Below are 17,294 nucleotides of genomic sequence, written 5' to 3'. Positions count from 1 at the left end.
AATCCTCTTTTAATTACATCCTCCATAGCACTGCGGTATTAAATCAGGGAAGATTACATTTTTGTCCTGGGTGTAAGGACGTAGGCTCCTGGAACTGAAGCTGAGTGGGGGTGCTAACCAGTTGCTTCTCTTCCAGGGTTTGATTACTACTTCGGAATCCCATACAGCCACGATATGGGCTGCACAGATAGCCCCGGCTACAACCTCCCTCCTTGCCCGGCATGCCCCCGGGACGAGGGACCATCAAGGTAACTGGCTGTGGGATCCAGAGCCACAAATCCTGGCGGTGTGGTCCGTCAGGAGCAAGTCAGAGGGGCTGACAGGGGACAGTTAAGACAGCAAAACAGTGCCCTGGCCAATGTGGTCAGTGGTTAGAGCATCGGTTCCTGAACGAAAGGGTTGCATTCAAGGGCACGCACCTGGGTTGTGGGTTCGCTCCCTGTCCCCGGTCGGGGTGCCTGTGGGAGGCAACCAGTTGATGTGTCTCTCTCACATCAATGTTTCTCTCTCTGCCCCTCCTTCCCTTCCTTCCACTCTGAAAAGCAAGGGGGAAAATACACTTAGGTGAGGATTAACAACAAAAGAAAACAAAAAGACAGCGAAAAAGAGCAAGAAAACTTTTAGCAAAGGTGAGGCCAACAGAATTTCACAGAACTTCCTTATGGGAATTTGCCGGGTTCCTTGGACTGTTTAGCTCTGCTGGGCAGAGCCCGGCACCGCCACGGTCTCACAGGCAGGGTTCCCTCCTTCTCTGCCTGCTGGCTTTGCTCCTGGGCCACGCACCTGGCCCAGGGAGGAAGCACACAGGGCTCCTTACAAGCTCACCCCACTCCCCGCCCCTGCAGATAAGCCTGCATCTGATATTGGGGCCCTAATTTACAGACATAGTCAGTGAACTGGGGAAATGCTCACCATGTAAGTGAAGAAAGCAGGAAGCAATCACCAACAGTGGGACCATAACTGCCTCCGTGTTTATGCCTTTATAGCCCATCGGGAGACACCACAGGAAACATGCCAACCATGGGCCATTCACTCTGGTTGTGGGACTAAGGGTTTTGTTGTTTTTTTCTTCCTCCTTGCGTTTCCCAAAATTCAGTAATAAGCCTGCAATACATTAACGGTCAGAAAAAGGTGACAAAGCCCTAGCCGGTTTGGCTCAGTGGATAGGGCATCGACCCGCGGACTGAAGGGCCCTGGGTTCGATTCTGGTCAAGGGCACGTATCTCGGTTGCAGGCTTGATCTCCAGCCCTGGTCTGGGCGCGTGCGGGAAGCAACCAGTTGATGTGTGTCTCTCGCATTGATGTTTCTCTCTCTCTCTCTCTCTGCCTCTCCCCCTCCCTTCCACTCTCTCTGAAAATCAATGGGAAAATATCCTGGGGTGAGGATTAACAAAAAGAACGAGCTGATACAGGTTATGCCGGTAATAAAGCAACACACACCACGTGCGCCGCTTGTTCAGACTGTGCACAGAGGTTATAAGGTCGCAGGCATTTCAGCTGCTTGGGGAAAGCCGTCTTGCTGGCTCATTAACAGCACAATAGTTCGTATAATAATGGCCGCTTATTGAGAAGCTGTGACAATCTGTACTTACCTGCAATCCACTGTTCGAGGCCCAGGTTTGCTGGGCTGCACCTGTGCCCACGTCACCCTGGAGCTCTAGGAGGTGGGGATGGAGACTCAGTCAGTCCAGTCCATGTCCTCTAGATCCTTGCTCCTCAAAGGGTGGTCTCTGGACCAACAGCACGGGCATCACCTGGGCACCTATTAGAAACGCAGAAGTTCAGACCCCACCCCGAGGCCTGCGTTTCGCAAGATGCCAGGTGATCCGTGTGCACACTGCAGTGTGAGAAGTGAGGCCATAGAGCATGTCCCCGCCCTTCTTATCTGGGGATCACCGGTGGCCACATAACACCTGTCAGCCTGTTCCTTTTAAATCCATGTTAAATCAAATGGGGCGGGGGAGGTAGATGAGGGTAAAGGGCAGATAAATGGTGATGGAAGGAGACTTGACTTGGGGTGATGAACACACAATACCATAGACAGATAATGTATTATGCAGTTGTACACCTGGAACCTATATCACTTTATTAACCAATATAAATTCAATAAAAATAATAATTAAAAATTAACAAATCAAATAGAAAAAAGGACTGGCTTGGGGGAGGGAGAGTATAAATGATGGAGTTGCAACGAGATCATAAAAAGCTGAAAAACTTGAGACAGATGTTGAGATGAGCATTGTGGTGCTCAGAAGGGCGATACCTGCCCAAGCGCCTGGCCCAGTCTTCCCTCAGCCCCACTGCGGGGCGTTTGATCCGTAAGACCGAGGGTGCATTTGTTTTTTCCTGGAGGGGCTATTGGCTTGACCTCCATTTTTTCCCAATGGCTAAAGTGTCTCGAAATTCTCTCTAAACATGGTTTGAAATTTTACCATTGTCCCCAGCCATCTGTTGTTCTGTTGTCAGATGTTGTGCCTCATGAAGTTGTTGCACCCCACGGACAAGTCATCATTTAGGGGGGACAGTGGGAGAAGCCAGGGCTGGGCTACTGATGGGCTGTGGGGCTCCGCTTGAGTAATGCAGTCTGTTTAGACCTCAGTTTCTCTCCCAGCAACATGGGACTCATCAAGTTTCTAGCGCGCAAGTCTTTCTCTTCAAAGGGAATGCAAGAAGGCGTGGGGTTGGTTTTACACTCGGAGGAGATGGCCGGCTGGAAAGGCCTCCCGGCGCCAGGCCATTAAGGGTTTCGTGGTTGGGTGTGTCGCTGCGTGAAAGCACCTGGCTCCACCTGAGGGCCACTTAGGTCGTGGGACTGAATGCTCTCCTTCTGCGGTTTGCACCCAGGAGCCCCGACAGGGACTGCTACACGGACGTGGCCCTTCCTCTGTATGAGAACCTGCGCATTGTGGAGCAGCCCGTGAACCTGAGCAGCCTCGCGCACAGGTACGCCGAGAAAGCCACCCAGTTCATCCAGCGTGCCAGGTGAGGAGTCCTCTGGCCCTGAGTGCCTCCGACCCCCGACCCCCGACCCCCGGCTCCCGGCCACCATGCCCCCTGGCCTCCCTCAGCTCTACAAAGCCACGGCGAGCTCCCCTGTCCGGCCAAGGGGGATGCACACCCGGCTCCCGGAAACAAACTGGAAAGCAGTCCTCTTTGGACTGTCCAGGCCTGGGGTGGACATTCCTCAGGTTGCTCCCCGAGCTCCTGGGCTCCCCTGTTCCCGCTGAGGGCAGAGGCTCCACTGCCAGCATCACAGCTTTCTCAGGCAGGGCTGGCCGCCGGCTGGGTCTAGGAACGGTTTACTGCTTGCTTTGAAGAACATGTGATACTGGTTGTTTTTGTTTTTTTTAAATATATTTTTATTGATTTCAGAGAGGAAGGGAGAGGGGGAGAGAGATAGAAACATCAATGATGAGAGAGAATCATTGATCGGCTGCCTCCTGCACGCCCCACACTGGGGATCGAGCCCACAATCCGGGCATGTGCCCTGACCGGGAATCAAACTGTGACCTCCTGGTTCATAGGTCGATGCTCAACCACTGAGCCATGCCCGCCAGGCAAGAGTGCGATACTGTCCATTCACCAGTTCATGAATCAGTTAAAGGACAAACCGATCAATGAACACTGTACTTACCTCATGAAAAAGGTGAAGCGTTTGCTCACTTACTCACCGGTTATTGAGTGAAAAGTCACACGAATCCCATTGGCTTTTAACAGACAGAAAGTAACCTTCAGGCATGCGGATTTCTTTAGGATGTGACTTTCCAATTCCTCTGTGATTTTCAGAATCAGCAGAAAAGGCCCCCAGGTCTGTGCTCCTTGCTCCTCCTGCCCACCCCGCCCCTCTCCTCCCACTGTGACCCCTGCCCCCATCGGGACTTGTTTGTCAGAACTACCAGGGTCCCCAGAGTGTGGGGTCCTGCCCTCCTCGGCAAGGGGCAGCCCAAGGACGTCTTCGAATGTTTGACTTGGATCCTTACTTGAATATAGACCCTTCCTCTAGCAGCGATGCTGAAAGCTAATCCTTGACTTGGGTTTTTGAAAGCAGCAGGCGAAGCTCTGAATGGACCACAACGGGGAAAGCAGATGGTGTGGGCTCCCGCGTCCCTGCTGGCCAGGCCTCTGCTCCTGCAAGGCCTGGGACGGGGCACGGAAGCTCATGAGGACGCGAGGGCCTGACAAGGATCAGGGTGGGGGCACAGGTATGAGGAGTAGCGAGGGGTATTTGGAGTCAGAGGGGAGGTCAGATTCCGGGGTGTTCACCATTGGGCAGTAGGTCCTAGAGGTGCCCACGCCCTGGAGCCCAGGACCCGCATCAAGATCTTGAGTCCCTCTTCCACTTGCCCTGCCCGCCCCCTGAGGGGCTCTTCTTACTGGTCTGTCTCCCCCTCTGGGGCTGCCCCTCCTCGTCTTGCCCTCACCCAGCCCCCACCTAACACCCTCCATCCTGCTTGGACTCCCAGCAGGCTGCAGGAGCCCAGTGGGTTTCCAAACGGAACCGACAGATCCAGTCCAGGTTCCCGAAGCTTATCTGTAACACAGAGGCCCAGAGGGGGATGGGGAAATGTGGGGGGGCTATTGCAGCAGCCCATTCCGGAGGGACCCCTGTCCGCTCAACCCCATGGGGCCATCCCCCAAAGCCAGTGCCGTCCTGCCAGCTGGGAAGCCCCGCCTCACCTCCTTGCCTGGCTCTCCCCCGCCAGCTGCCTGCCGGGACCTTTCCTGAGAGGTGGGTGCCCCTCGCCTGCCGTTTATAATTTCAGGTCAGGATTTTCTCCCGGGCCTCATCTTCAGTGCATCTCCACGCCCATCCCGGCCCCTCTCCCCTGAAATGTCCCCTCTAGCATCTTGTTTTTCTCCTCCCTGCTTGCCGCTCCACTCCTTTGGCCACACAAATAATAGGTTCCCTTTAGGAGCTTCTGAAAACAGAGGTGAGCAAACAGAAAAATCACCCTGAATGCCCCGTCCCAGAGATAACCCTGGAGAGAGGCGGGGCGTGTCCTCCTGGCCTCATTCTGTGCCGGTGCTTATGGACAAACAAAAACTGAATCCTACTGTCTTACGATCGGCTTTTCCCCGAGCACCAGCCACGCTCCGTTATTTTCTGCTCTGCACAGGAGCCTCACGAAGGGGTGCCCTCGGGGCTCGAGGCCCCAGGGAGCCAATTTGTGTGGTTTTTGCAAGACGCCATCTTCATGGATTCTCAAGTGGCATCAAGATCCAGGGGACGAGGTGCATCCTGGGTGCCGCGTGTCAGCTTGTATTATTTATAGTTATTAATAAAAAGGCGACCGTGGAGGTTAAGTCAGTCGCCCAGGGCCAGACAGCCATGAACTAAAAGTTCTTGAAATCTGGATGCGGGCCTCCAAGGCCTGGCTTTTCATCCATCCACACGTGTAACGTCTGTCATCACTGCACTCCCCTTTCAGCCTCTGTCCGGGGGTGCTTATAGGACGTTGATGACGGCTGGACGTGTGGAGGATAGTGATGAGGGCGGAGACAAAGAGTGGGCGATGGGGACCCCCTTCCCCCCCAGCCCATATGTAGCGATGAGCTGCTACATGTGTAATACCTGGCACTCAGAGGAAAAAGGCCTCATTTGTAGCACATGCCCCCGTCTCTCTTTATAAACACCGTCTTCCGGGCTGGGTTCAGCTCCCAGCGCCATGTCCCTGAGTGTGGAGTTGGGAAGGGAGGAGAGCAGCACCCTGTTCTGTGGTATTGCCATCACACAGATGCAGTGGACGTAAGCCTCAGAGCACAGGCAACAGTAAAATGCGGTAGAATGATTAAGACGTGACACATCATGAGCACGTATTACCTTTGTTTCTAATATAATCTCATTGTAAGCTGGTTGGACTTCCTGTTAAATGTCTGTCATGTTTAAAACTGGCTTGCAGGATTCCTGACATTCCAGCCAGCTGTATCTGGCAGGCCACTGCAGTGCGGCATCTCCCTGCAAATTAGGAAAAGGCGCCCCCTCGGGTGGGTGCTGACCTGGGCCCCAGGGCCTGCTGGGCCAGGGGATGGTGGGCGGGAGTTAAGCTCCCGTTCACTCTCTCAGCAGGACGTGCCCAAGCAGGGAACAGCCTGCACAATGATCCGTGAGAGATGGAAACATCAATGATGACAGAGAATCATTGATCGGCTGTCTCCTGCACGCTCCTTGCTGGAGATTGGGCCTGCAACCCAGGTACATGCCCTTGACTGGGAATCGAACCCAGACCCTTTGGTCTGAGGGCTGACGCTCTAACCAGTGAGCCAGACCGGCCAGGGCTGCTCTCAGGTTTTAACTGGCTGATCAGATGATCTCCACATATCCTAGGAAGGTTCTAGACCAGCGGTTCTCAACCTGTGGGTTGCGACCCCTTTGGGGGTTGAACGACCCTTTCACAGGGGTCGCCTAAGACCGTCGGAACACACATATATAATTACATATTGTTTTTGTGATTAATCACTGTGCTTTAATTATGTTCAATTTGTAACAATGAAATTGGGGGTCACCACAACATGGGGAGCTGTATTAAAGGGTCGCAGCATTAGGAAGGTTGAGCATCACTGTTCTAGTCGGACATGCACTCCCTGAGCACGTGGGGAGGAGGTGTTCTGGGGCTTTGCTCTGAGGGTCAGGAGAGACAGAGGACAAGATCTCTGGAGGGTGACCGCTTGGCTCTCTGTTCCAGCGCCAGCGGGAGACCTTTCCTGCTCTACGTGGGCCTGGCCCACATGCACGTGCCCCTAACCAGGACCCGGCTGTCGGCAGACCCACAGGGCCGCGCGCCGTACGCTGCGGGCCTCCGGGAGATGGACGGCCTGGTGGGCCAGATCAAAGACGGAGCTGACCGCACGGCGAAGGGAAATACGTTCCTCTGGTTTACAGGTGAGGTAGCGAGACCCAGCCTGCCTAGCTGGGCGCTGACGGCTGCCTGTGCCTGCGCCCTGAGGGCTGAGTCTGGTCAAGTGATCATCTTCCGCCGGGCAGGGGGCTCGCTCTGAACTTGGGGCCCCACTGGTGATGGTTGGTTGAATGCTGAGCACCTGTCCATTTGGGGCCTCCAAGGCCGAGCCCCCAGGCAGGTTTGCACAGAGACAGCAGGTGCCCCCCTGGCCCCTTAAGTCTTGGTCAGGGCCCTCTGGGCGTTGTGCTTAATTAATGAATAACTTGGACGTTGAGAACCTGTGCAGCACTCAGACTGTTCTAGACTCCCTCCTCACCATCTTCCCGGTCCCAGGGACTCCAGTTGCTACTGGCCACCAGCTCGCCAGGTCCCGTCCTCTGGCTGAGTGGAGCTGAACTGGCCGGCCATTCAGAGGCCCCCATCCAGCCCAGTGGGTCTCAGGTCCCTGTCGGAGGAGGCAGAGGGTCAGAGCGCTGCCGCTGGGTCACGTAGACACCTGGATTCGAATCCGTATGCTGCTGCTGAGAAGGTTGATCTCTACACACCTCTGTTTCCTCATCTGCAAAGTGAAGCTAACCATGGGGTCTTAGTCTGTAGCATGTTGGAGGGTGTGAGATCATGTATGTGAAGCCCCGGGCGCATCATAGGTGGTCAGTCAGTCGTGGCTGGGCTGATGGCATTGGTAATGAGATTGTTAAAGCTATAAAAGGCCCAAGTCCATAAGGCAGGCGCCCCAAGATGCCGGAGGAGGAACCCTGCTCTTTGAAAGCCCAGCAGCTCTTAAAGGGCAGGGTCCTAGTTGATTTTACAGGTCCCTCTTCTATCCAGTCCCCTGCTGTGCCCAGGGATATAGGGCTAGAGAGAGAGAGAGACTCAGCCAAAGTGACCACCGGTTTGTTGACCTTTTCATGTTTCTTCTTTTGGTTTTTTAGGAGACAACGGCCCGTGGGCTCAGAAATGTGAGCTGGCAGGCAGCGTGGGTCCCTTCACCGGATCGTGGCAAGTTCCTCGAGGTAGGGGCTCAGCTGGGGCTGGTGGGTCCCACTGTGGGTAGGACATGGGATTCTATCTCCGGGCCTCAGGGCATCGTTGTGAACCAGGGACAAGGTCCTCACCAGCCACCAGGTCCCAGAAGAGAACCTGATGGGGCAGAGAGAGCCTCTGTTCAGCCCGGAGCATCCTGGTCTCTCCTCTCCTGGGACCACCCTCCTCATTCTCTTTCCCTTCTTTCTCTCCTTTCAAAAAAGTCATCCCTCCATCCACCGAACCATTAATTCATTTCATTCATTCAAGAGGTATGTAGTGCACTGCTCACTGAAGGTTTCTGTACCCATTGTCTCTAAAGCTTTCAGTCATGAAAGGCAGGTTCATTTCCACTTACAGATGGAGAGAGAGAGAGGCTCAGAGAGGCCAAGTCACCTGCCCACCGTCACACAGTGAAAGCCGGCGATCTCCCCACTGCGCCACACTGCCCTTCTCTGTTTAAACATCCTTCCGCTCTCAGCTCAGTGTCCATTTGCTGACAGTTTGGTAGTGTGGGCCAGACCCTGAAAAAGGCGCGAGCCTGCTGATGCTTCCGTGTCTCCTCGGAGAATTTGTCCTGAAGAGATAAGTAGCCAAGTGCACAATGATGCACATACAACAGTGCTTCTTGGACTTAGCCCAGGTATCTACCAACAGGAGTGTGAAATGCTGCATATCATTGACCTGGAAGCATTTGCCTGCAGTACTTTTCAGTGAAAAAGCAGATTGCCAAACAACATGTAAAGGCCACGGCCAGTTTGGCTCAGTGGCTAGAGCGTCAGCCCTCGGACTGAACGGTCTCAGGATCGATTCCAGTCAAGGGCTTGTCCCTTGGTTGCAGGCTCTATCCCTGGCCCTGGTCCGGGCACGTGCAGGAGGCAACCCAATCGATGTCTCTCTCTCACATTGATGTTTCTCTCTCTCTGTAGTTCCCCTTCCATTCCCTCTCTCTAAAAATCAATGGGGAAAATATCCTCATGTGAGGATTAATTTAAAAAAAGCAAAAACCCAAAAACAATAGGTAAGGGGTAATTATATGAAAATAAGCATAGGTATTCTTGGGAAAATTGTTAAAAGAGGCAAGAAAAGGTAACCAATGATTAGCAGTAATTATCTCTGGAGGATTGAAGTACGATTTTCTCCCCCCACAACGAACTAGTATTATTATATCCGAAAAAGTTAAATTAAGTTTTTAGAAGGTGCTTGTACCTAAGGGGCTTTGAGGTGGGCGTGGCAGGGTTACCCCTGTGCCTGGGTTTTCCTGCCGTCCAGCTCGATCCTGAGCTGTGGCCCCCGGTGTCCAGGTCAAAGGACACAAAGTCCCTCCCATATTCGTCAGTCAGCATATTTGTCGTCCCCAAGACTATAACCTTTGTGCCCCTCATGGCCGGGGGTGAGAGGGACGTGCTGATTGCTCCTTCTTCTCCATCAACTTTAACCTGGTGTTCCTTGACTCGGATCCTGGAAAACTTTACGAGGGAGCGGCTGCCAGGACTGTGGCCTTGTCTCGTGTCAGGGCACCGGGTGCCACCTCCCCTCTCCTGTGCATACAGGGTTGGGGTTTCTCTCTCTGTTGGTCTCTTTGGTTCTCTCCAGTTCAAGAACACGGTAACCTACTTTTGGTTCCTGGAGAGCTGGTCCAGGAAAAGGTGCCAGGACTGGACGTGGGTGGCGACACGTCTGACGCCCGGAACAGCAGCAGGTGTGAGCGGGAGGGGCTGTTTGCGGTAGCAGGTTACGGGGCCTGCTCTCCGTACCTGGGACACCCGCAGGCCAGCTGCCACCTCCCACGCTCAGTTGGAAAGCCTGGGCGAGCCTGGAATCAGAACTGTCCAGGGTGAAAATCCAGAAGGCATGGAAACCAAGGATGGGGGGGGAAGGGTCTGTCGGTAAGTGGCTCCTCTGTGGGGAGCTCTCTGTTCCCCCAGAGCTGACCTCTGGTCTCCTGCCTGAGGACCGGCCTCATCGTGTCTCTCCCCCCATCCTGGGAGGCAGTTTTGAAAGAGGGATTCCAGCTGAGGGTTGTGGACAGGGGCCTTCTCCGAGGGAAGCACCTTGCCTTAGGAGAAACACACTTACTAGCTGGGCAACCTACTTCGCTCTTTTCCTTCCTTTAGTTGAGCACCTACTGTGGGCCCAGAACTCAGTGCTGGGGACAGAGGTCATCAAAGGCCCTGGCTTGGAGGGGTGGTGAAATTCTGACTCAGTGGGTCTGGGATGGTGATGGAAATGCTCCATTTCCCAGAAGCACCTGGGTGACGCCGATAGTCTACCCCAGGGACCCCACTTGGAGAACCACCAACCTCGAATATCCACATCCAGACCATCTTGATTCTAGAGTCATCCACGTCTTGAACGTCCAGATGTCAACCAGATGTTGGCAAGGCATGGTCTCAGGAACTCGTTAGCAACGCAGGTTCCAGGCCCCCTGCCCAGACCTGCTGAATCAGGAACTCTGGGGACGAGGCCCAGAAATCTGTGGCAGTAGCCACACATGACTATTTGAATTCAAATTCAGTTGCTTGCTCACTTTAGCCACACTTCAAGGGCTCGGAAGCCACATGTGGCGGGCGGCTACCCTATTGGATGGTGCAAATAGAAAACATTTGCGTGACGGCAAAGTCTTCTGTTGGACAGAATGGGAGCGAACACATCGGCAAGTCATTCTGCTGCAGGGTGAGAACGCCATGATAGCAGGAAGCTCAAGGGCCTCTCGTCCATTGGGAGGCCGACAGGAAGGCTTTCCTGAGTGGCTAGTTTTGAAGAATGAGTAGGAGACAGCCAGGGATTTGTGAGGGAGGCCTGATGTGGTATCTGAGTGGTAGGCACAGGCCCTGGATTCGTGGTGGGGCTGGGGCCGGATCCATTTTCTCCTTTTCTTAGGAGGTCCTGAATGTCATCTTCGTTCCCCAAATCAGCTTCTGTCAGCTACTCCACAGCCTTGCTCCTCCTCCTGCCCAGGAAGCTGCTGGGGGCTCTGGGAAGCCAGGCAGAGCCCTGTTGGAAGGGTGTAGCCAGGGCTCAGGGCAGGAGGGGAGCTGGGGTCCCTCTAGACCACCTGTTCCTTGCTGGTAGGAAGCCTGCATGTCCTGCTGTAAGGGGGCCGGTCTCAAGAGCAGATGAAAGAGAGAAGACAGTGTTTTTGCAACGGAGTAGGACGAACAGTACCCAGAGCCCTGCTCTTCCCGCTCTGTCGCCGGCCTGCTCCTGCTCGCAGGCCCCGGCCCCCTCCTGGTCTTCCCTTCCCTTTCCTGGCCACGCCGCCCTGCTCAGCTGATGGGATGAGGCAGTGTCTCCTGGAGTCACAGCTTCGCCCTGTGCAGGAGTGAGGGTGCTCCCCTGGGCTTGGCTTGTGCCTGCAGGGGTGAGGAGAAACCGAACTCGGGGGGAGGGGGGCGGCAACCCCAGGTGGCCTTGCCTTCTCCCAAACAAAGAGGATGTGAGGTGCCTGCCCAGTGCTGACCCCAAGCGCACGCCCCGGCCCGGGGCCTGGCCCAGAGCAGCTGCCCCTCTCCCCACATCAGACCCCGTTCCCGCCGGGACAGAGCCAGCGCCTGTTTGTCCGCTGACAGACGGCTCCTCTGTCTGGAAACTCTTTCTTGTTGTTTTATTTGAAGAGCAGGACTGTTCCTTCCTCCCCCTGGGTGATGGGGAAACATTCTGTTGAATTTGGCATCCTCAGCCTCGAAGAGACCTTGGTTGTTTGTAATCTGATGCTATCAGGTGGTTGCATAACCTTTCCCACTGGGACTCGCTCTGCATTGGGGCCTTCTGTCCAGTGGGGGGGGGGGGGGGGGGGGAGTGGCGAAAGGTCAGAGGTGGGCTGGGTGAGGGTGCCCTGGACAGGGGGTGGCTGCTGGCCCTGGTCGGGGACAGGGAGGTGGAATTGTGTGCCCCCCGGGCCTTTGGCCACCAGGCTTGAAACGCCCCCGTTGTCACACTTCAGGCCACCCGGCCAGCCAGCGTCCTCGGTCCCCACGGAGGCCTGGCTGCCCTTTGGTTCTGGAAAGCCCATCGGCTCCAGGCACCCTTGGCAAGGGCACGCGTGTGTTTCTATTTAGGAAGGAAGCCGGCTGTTCAGGGGCTGCAGGACGTGCACTCCTCAGCACAGGCGTGTTCTCTGCCCAAGCCACAGGTTCAGCGGCCTTTGCGGGCCCCATTCGGGCCGGGGATCCAAACGGACATGTGTCCGTGTCTTCGGCGTGGACCGGTCAGCGATTCAGGGCCCTGGAGACTGGGTCCTGTCCAAAGACATACAAAATTAGTTTGAATAAAACAAAGCCATCCTTGCCAAACCACGCGTCAGAGGGCTCGGTTCAGCGCGCGAGCCGTCAGGTGGCAGCTTCTGTTCTCTTATCTGTAGGTGATTTTTCAGTTGTTTGGTTTTTTAAAAATATATTTTTATTGATTTCAGAGAGGAAGGGGGAGAGAGAGAGAGAGAGAGAGAGAGAGAGAGAGAGAGAATCATGGATAGGCTGCCTCCTGCAGGCATGTGCCCTGACTGGGAATCAAACCATGACATCCTAGTTCATAGGTCAATGCTCAACCACTGAGCCACACCGGCCGGGCAGGCACTATGCCAAAGGCTCTTGCTTCGAATTTCATATACAGTCACTTACGTAGCTTTCCGCCCAGCCCCAGGAGATAAATACCATCCTGTTTGCCCTCCGTGGCTGGGGAGAGGGCGTCGGACGGGGGTGTTCAGAGTTCTGCCTCAGGCCACCGAACGAGAAGGGTGGCCCTGGAGCCAGACCTCAGGTCTGCTGGTGCCCCAGGTGCCTCCCACTCACCTTGCTAACATTCCTCAAACGCTGGCCCTCAGACCACCGGCATCGGAGTCGCCTGAACCCGAGCCCCCCTGGACGTAGTCAGCCAGGGTCTCTGCTGGGCCTCCCGGGGTTCTCCTCTATGGGAAGTGGCGCGCGCTGTCTTTCTGACTCAGGGCGGCGTGGCACGGTGTCCCTTCCGGAGAGACTGCTATTCCTAAGCGTGGGCCGAGGCAGCCCGGTGGCCGGCCCTGCCACCACGCAGGAGGGAAGGCACGTCACTTCCGCCGCCAGGGAAGAACAAGGAAGCAAATCCATGAATCATGGTTCTGTTTATGCTTTGGTTGCTGAGGCTAAATAGTTATTGCTTTAAGTAAGAGGCTCTGCCTTAATTAGAGTCATAACTAACCGCAAGCGCATTGCAACGCGTTCTCACGACCGTGGGACATGCTTTTCTCAACAGAAAGCCACACGCAACCAACACTTCTCCTGTGCGTGCCACAGTCAGGGGCTGAGGGCTCCTCCACGCCGAGAAGTGGCTTTTGGAATCAGAAAGTTTGTAGACATTTAATCTACAGACTTACCTGTTATTATAACTTACAGTCATGATCCTGTGTCTTAAAGGTATAGAGGTGTGGGCAGTATAAAACCCTGTGATTATACGCACAAGGCTACATTTAATTCTCAATGCATTATGTCCACTTTCTGATCATGTCCCAGCCCTCCTACTTCTGGAATGGACGCTCTTCACCAGGAGCGCATCCCGGGCCAATTAAATCACGGTTTCTGGGAAAAGGTCCTCGGCGTGGGTATTTTTTAATGCTCCCCTAGTGAGTCTACTACGCATTCAGGGATGAGTGGGTACGCGGCCCTAGAAGATTTAATGGCTGAGAGTGTTGGCTGTCTAGTTAGACCTGGACTCAAATCCTGGCTCTCGCATTTGCTAGCTGTGTGACCTTGGGCAAATTGCTTAACCTCTCTGAGCTTCAGTTTCTTCATCTGAAAAGTGGGTATAAGAAGCACCTGGCTCTCAAGGTTATCAAAAGGATTAAATGAGGTCACGCAGGGAAGCTCTCCGCATTGCGCTCAGGGGTGCTTTAACTCTGTGCGTAGGCAGGGCTCCCTAGACAGGAGATGGTAGTGTTACTGTTGTTTAACTGGAAATGAGGTTCCATTAGTAGGAGCACGTATCACTGGAGAGTAGGGGGGGCGGGGGGGGACCGGAGGCAGCTCTCTTGGGATTCGCCTCTGCTGGTGCAGATAAATCACAACAAGCAACGCTATTCTGATCATCAGACTCCACAGGCCTGGGCCCCATGGAAAACGCTAGTTGGATTTTTTAAGTCTGTCCACCCCAGTGCCATGGATGCCGGGGTTCAGAGTAAGAGGGTGTCCACGCCGAGTGGGATGTACACTTTTATAATTGCTCACGCACACCCTAGGTGCTTTTCAGAGAGATTGCTTTCGAGTGCAGGTCTCTGGGTATGGCTGGGATTTTGAACTGTGTCTCTCTGTTAAAGCCAGAACCCAGGGTGCAGCAGACGTAGAGTGGGGTGGACCCTCCAGTGGGCGCGCCGAGGGGCTGCGCCCAGCCAGCCCTCTTCTCACTTCCTCTTAGTTCTGAGCCTTTGCCTGTGGACTCTGCACACATCTTATAACTGACTGAGTTCCTTGCAGCCCCTCCAGCTTCCAACCCTCTGCTGAAATAAGGCAAACACAGCAATATTCTCCTGAAAAACAACTTGGGGACGTCCCTTGCCTGAACACAGCAACACAGAAGCGTGTGGCAAACAAGCAGACTCCCTAGTGGTGGAGGCCCGTTAGCAGGTTTGTTCATTAGGGGCTGGTGCACCGTCCGAAAAACATCCCGGAGGCGGAGGCCAGCTCCTGGGCCGACCCCGGGGGCCCTCGCCTGCCGCGCGCAGCGCTCTCACCTGCCTTCTGGCTGGCTGTCAGCACTGTCGGCTCATTTCTGGGAGCTAAAGCCTTCGCCTTCCTTAGCATCTGGCCTCCAAGGCTAAGCAGACCTGTCCGAAACTTGTGCACCATGGACATGCAAATAAACAGGCTCCATGTTCCACCCACCAGCCCGCCCCCCCGGCTTCCACATAAATTCCCCTGGTGGGCGTGGAACTCTCTGCAGAGCCCTGCACGTGCACGCGTGGACACTCCCCACCTGCCTGCTCTCTGGCCTTCAGCGGGGCGAACATCGTGCGCCCGCAGCCGCGTGGGAGTGCGTTCCGTGCTTCCTGTGGACTCTCTCGTCCGTGTGCACCGGTCGTTGGGAGTGGGCCCTGTATGTGTTTGTGGAAGGTGCGCCTCTCGTGGGGAAGACTGTGTTTGAGACCTTTTGGGCCAGGCCAGAGGGCTTCCCATTCAGCCTGCCCAACGCCACTTGGTTTCGAGAGCCCCACACCCCTAAACATGAGCCGTCCACAGGAGGGGAGACGTTCTGTGTTTTGATGGTCACTTTAACACTTGGGGGGCTCGAAAGCGGGTTCTGAGAAAGGCTCAAGAACACCGAGCATCTTCGGTGTGGCGTGCCGGGCCAGGACCCGGGCCCTGACGGTCCACTGTGAGTGCAGCGGGGCAGACGCCTCGGTCTAATTGCCCCTCCTTCCCGTCGCCATCGCTCTCACATTCACGCCAGCCGGGCGGGGGCGTTGCCTGACCACGGTCCGTGGGAGCCACACACGTCTGCTTTGGCAGGGCCTTCCACACGCGAACGCTGTGGAATCCCTGGCTCAGCCAGGATGCGGGTGGGGTGTGTGTGGGAGTGGGGAGGTCATGGCTAGCTCCAGGCAACATGTATTCAGGATGTTTCCATCAAACATGACCTCATCCCTCCCAGCCCGCCGGTCATCATTAAACTGGTGGTCACGTTGGCCTTGGCGGATACGAAAAGAATTCCTTTCATTTCCAAAGTGTAAATTCATAGATTGCACAGGGATTGTCCTTGCCTCCTCCCGGGAGGCAAGAGGTCGGAGCTGTTACTAATGCCGTCTCCACGACATCAGAACAACTCATGAATTCAAGGAAAAACAAAGCAAAGCAAAAGACAACAGGAAAACCCGCGCCAGACCCGTCGCTGGGCGTTGGGCAGCTCAAATAGCTGGGGAATGTTCTGCTTTTTCTCTCTTTTCAAACAATTGTATTTTTTAAAATACATTTTTAAATTTATTTCAGAGAGGGAGAAATAGAAACATCAATGATGAGAATCATTGATGGGCTGCCTCCTGCACGCCCCGCACTGGGGATCGAGCCCACAACCCGGGCATGTGCCCTGACCAGCCATTGAACCTTGACCTCTTGGTTCATAGGTCGACGTTCAATCACTGAGGCGCTGCGGCCGGGCCAATTGTATTTTTTCATCCGAAACGATCACATTATAATCAGCAGAAAGACAAATGCACTTACTTTAATGGATATTCGCTAAGTACTGTGTCTCGGGCCCAGGAGACATGAAATCTCGTGGTGTGGATTCGCAGGATAAGCAAGCCAGTAACCAGACGACGGGAAGCATGAAAGGTGTCGTGAAGGAAATAAAGTGACCTGATTCAATAGGGAGGGACTGAGGCAACTCCTCATGCATGTTGAGTCCAGTAAGATAAAAGCTCGCATTGGAAGATATTAACCACCTGAATAAAAATAGCTGGTTATGCCCTGGCCAGTTTGGCTCAGTGGATAGAGTGTCAGCCTGTGGACTGAAGGGTCCCGGGTTTGATTCTGGTCAAGGGCATGTACCTCGGATGCAGGCTCCTCCCCAGCCCAGGCCCTGATCGGAGCTCATGCAGGAAGTAACCCATTAATGTGTTTCTCTCACATCGATGTTTCTCTCTGTCTTTCCCTCTCTCTTCCACTCTCTCTAAAAATCAATGGGAAAATGTCCTTGGGTGAGGATTAAAAAAAAATAGCTGGTTACTGTTGTGATTCTCAGAGGCTCCTGGCGGGTCCCCTTAGGAGGGACTGTTGTCCCCAAGGGCGGCTGTGAGATGGAGAGACCGGAGCCCCTTGTCAAAGCACCACCTGCCCCTCCTCCTTTCTAGGGGGCAGTCCAGCCAAGCAGACCACCTGGGAAGGAGGGCACCGGGTCCCGGCGGTGGCGTACTGGCCCGGCAGAGTCCCCGGCAATGTCACCAGCGCCGCCTTGTTAAGGTAAGAGACCCACACGACCTTGATGCGCTGGGGTTTACCGCCAGGAAGTCACAGGCGCTCGAGTGGTGAGAGACCTCCTCCACCACCTGCCTCTGCCAGGTGTCCCCAGACAGCGCCGGAGCTCCGCTGGGAGCAGCCGGGGCCTGCCGTCCGCAGTTCACGTGCTGGTTCAGGCAGCAGCGCAGTGGCGTCTTCGCAGAGGGCGCTGGGCGGGTTCATGGCCTGGGGCGCTGAGTCCGGGTGGTGTGTCTGCCGGAGAGAACGGCCTCTCCCTTCTGCCCTGGCCCCACCTGGCAGGAGGAATCCTCATCTGAGCTGAAGTGATGAGGCGGGGCAGGTGTCCGAGGGGTGGCTGTGTGAAGCCAGCCCTTCACAGGCAATCACGTGGCCCCCAGAAAGGCGTGTAGATGTCCACGTGCCCTGAGGGGCGGGAGGAGGGAGGCGGGGCCCC

General features: G+C 55.1%; 1 protein-coding gene across 1 annotated transcript in view; it reads left to right on the top strand.

Moving 5' to 3' along the window:
* ARSG (arylsulfatase G) overlaps nucleotides 1–17,294 on the top strand; it is a 68,150-nt gene that overhangs the window by 33,508 nt on the left and 17,348 nt on the right. Inside the window, exons 5-9 of the mRNA XM_036339867.1 lie at nucleotides 137–248; nucleotides 2,845–2,982; nucleotides 6,684–6,880; nucleotides 7,832–7,912; nucleotides 16,735–16,843. Of these exons, the coding sequence (XP_036195760.1) occupies nucleotides 137–248; nucleotides 2,845–2,982; nucleotides 6,684–6,880; nucleotides 7,832–7,912; nucleotides 16,735–16,843 (637 nt within the window). The remainder of the gene's footprint in view (nucleotides 1–136; nucleotides 249–2,844; nucleotides 2,983–6,683; nucleotides 6,881–7,831; nucleotides 7,913–16,734; nucleotides 16,844–17,294) is intronic.

Source organism: Myotis myotis, unplaced genomic scaffold, assembly GCF_014108235.1.
Source record: "Myotis myotis isolate mMyoMyo1 unplaced genomic scaffold, mMyoMyo1.p scaffold_m19_p_17, whole genome shotgun sequence".
In the NCBI taxonomy this organism is placed as follows: domain Eukaryota; kingdom Metazoa; phylum Chordata; class Mammalia; order Chiroptera; family Vespertilionidae; genus Myotis; species Myotis myotis.
This window is presented reverse-complemented; position numbering and strand designations above follow the sequence as displayed.